Here is a 2,545-nt window from a genome sequence, read left to right as displayed (position 1 = left end):
GTGATCTGATTTTGTCCCTACAATCAGCAACAACTCATCTCCCTTTGTTTTACTTATTTCAGAGACAATTATAATTTACGCAATAAAAATTATACAGATCCTGATCTGTTGTTCAACAACTCGAACAACTTAGTTCGTGAAATTGACATTCTTATGTTTAAATTTCTGGTTTCGATTCTCACTCATCCGAAATTATATATTTTCAAAGAAAGTTCTCCAAAACTTTATTGCCGTCACCGTGTGTGATCTCAGAAGAAGGAAACTGGTTTTTCATTTACGTTCTTTTCAAAACTTAATTGCACGTAAGGTTGTTTAGCGTTTGGTCAAGTGTATGGCAATTCTTAAGTTACTATTCCTTTCATATTAGGAGTCGTCCATTCGTCATATCCAGGCTCAAGACAACAATACAATCATTTTCAACTAAAAACAACAATATCGCAATCTTTCATTCATAGCAGAAAATTGGATTTATTATAGATGAACAAATTTAACTGTTCCTTCTTCAGCCTAATAAAATGAAAAATGCCTCTGTTCTCATCTACTCCTCCGTTACGGATACACGAATATATTCAGAGAAGTTTCTTGCATCTACTATAACTCAATCTAATATATTTACAATTAATTTTTAAGTACTCTATTATAATATGCGTCTTAGACAAGCCAACATAATGTCGGAGTCTTGTGAACTGGATACGGAAATGATATCTTTTCTCACATCACCGAACATGCATTAGGATTCTCGTCGCTAAACATCAGGGGTGCGTTATAGTAAACCGGTGGTGGGGCGTGGTGGTACTGGTACTCCACAGGATAACCATGATTTACATGACCTTGATCATAATTTGTTATGCCATAATCTTGATTAGAGTAGCTCCGATTGTACATTGGCGTGGAAGTGGAACCGTATTCATGAACAGAGTGACTATGACCATAAGGTGGTACAACAAATGTTGTATAAGGGTCAAGACCATGATAATCCATTTTTTTCATCTCAACCTTAGCATCTCCTCCGCCACCGCCACCGTCTTTCTTCTTGTCCCCGTCACCACCGCCTTCTTTCTTATCACCACCGCCATCTTTCTTGTCGCCGCCGCCTTCTTTCTTGTCACCACCGCCTTCTTTTTTGGCCGGAACAATCTCTACACTTCGCTTCAATTTTTCTTGTAGATAAGGTACGAGTTCTTTGACGTTCATTGTTCCTTTCACGGTGACCAAATCATTTTTGGAATCGACCATCACATTATCTACTCCTGTGATTAAAAACACATTTAAATATTAATCACTTGCAAGTTGCAGCATAACAATAATTAACAGATACCGACTTCTTAATTAACTAATAGAGTAATTAAATTTAAAGAATCGTAATCTCACCGTCTGTCTTTGATATAATCTTTTTGATCTTATGTATGCATCCGTCACAATGGAGCCGAATCTTCAGAATCACGGTGCTCACCTAATAAAAAAAATAAAGATTAGACACTCCAATTTAATATACAAATAAAATTAATTAGTTCATTTCCATGACTAAACAGAGTTAACAGCTTGGAAAATACCTCTTTGGGCTTTTTCTCGACCTTTTCCTCTGCTTTTTTCTCCGGTTTGTCTTCGGCTTTTTTCTCCGGCTTGTCATCGGCTTTTTTCTCCGGCTTTGCATCCGGCTTTTTGTCATCTTTTTTAGGCTGAGGAGACACAAGCTCCACCTTCTTCTTGGTTTTGAATTCCACTCTTTCTCTCAGCCTCTCCGGTTCCAAAGTTCCCGTCACCGTTATCTTGTTGTTTGCACTGTCTGTTGTCACTTTCTCCACACCTTCATTATCGATAACATGAGTGCGTGAGTATTTAAATTTACGTAACAAAAATACTTCCAATTACAAAAATTCTACTTCTTATATAAACGGTGAATTCTGATAGCTTTAACCGCTAAACACGGATCTAAATTCAGTTTCTTGCATGTTAGCTTCAAAAAAAGTCAATTACATCAAAATTGAATCAACAAAAATCTAATCCATTATAATTATACCTTCAAAATGTTTGACGGAGCGCCGGACTTTCTTAGCGCAGCCTTCACAATGCAAGTCAATCTTCAAAACGACGGGGATCGGAGCGGCTCCAGATTTTTTGTCACCGTCCTTCTTGTCATCTTTCTCACCCATGTAGAACTATTTAAAAACTAAGAATAACAAAGGTTATATTTATATGTATGTAATGAAACTCAAGCGAATTGAGAATTGGTTTGAAGAGAAGAAAAGGAGGCAAACGTGGATATATATAGATACAAAAAGAAGAGTTGTTGACATAAGGGAGATTATTTAATGTACATGCATACATACATATGACTCATGCATACATGTATGTGGTTCATGTAAGGATAAGGATGATGCCGTCGGTTTGGACTAACCGTTGTATATAGAGGACTGATTTTCGGTGGCGTGACATATGAGCTTACTTTGCATTCGAACGGTCTATTTTTCAATTAATGTATTTATGTAATGACTCTTTTGCCCTTTACCTAATTTTTTATTTGAAGCCGGCTTGGCCTGGAGGC

At 36.9% G+C, this 2,545-nt stretch overlaps 1 protein-coding gene across 1 annotated transcript; it reads right to left on the bottom strand.

Moving 5' to 3' along the window:
• Nucleotides 1-452: 452 nt before the first annotated feature.
• On the bottom strand, nucleotides 453-2,324 carry LOC108220327 (heavy metal-associated isoprenylated plant protein 6). Its single transcript, XM_017394068.2, has 4 exons — nucleotides 2,021-2,324; nucleotides 1,554-1,807; nucleotides 1,372-1,453; nucleotides 453-1,250 (listed from the first exon to the last, which is right to left on the bottom strand). Exons 1-4 carry the CDS (start codon nucleotides 2,151-2,153, stop codon nucleotides 712-714), a joined length of 1,008 nt encoding a protein of 335 aa, XP_017249557.1. The 5' UTR covers nucleotides 2,154-2,324; the 3' UTR covers nucleotides 453-711.
• Nucleotides 2,325-2,545: the final 221 nt, after the last annotated feature.

Source organism: Daucus carota, chromosome 5 (genome assembly GCF_001625215.2).
Source record: "Daucus carota subsp. sativus chromosome 5, DH1 v3.0, whole genome shotgun sequence".
In the NCBI taxonomy this organism is placed as follows: domain Eukaryota; kingdom Viridiplantae; phylum Streptophyta; class Magnoliopsida; order Apiales; family Apiaceae; genus Daucus; species Daucus carota.
The sequence above is the reverse complement of the archived record's forward strand: the minus strand, read 5'-3'. Positions and strand labels throughout refer to the sequence as shown.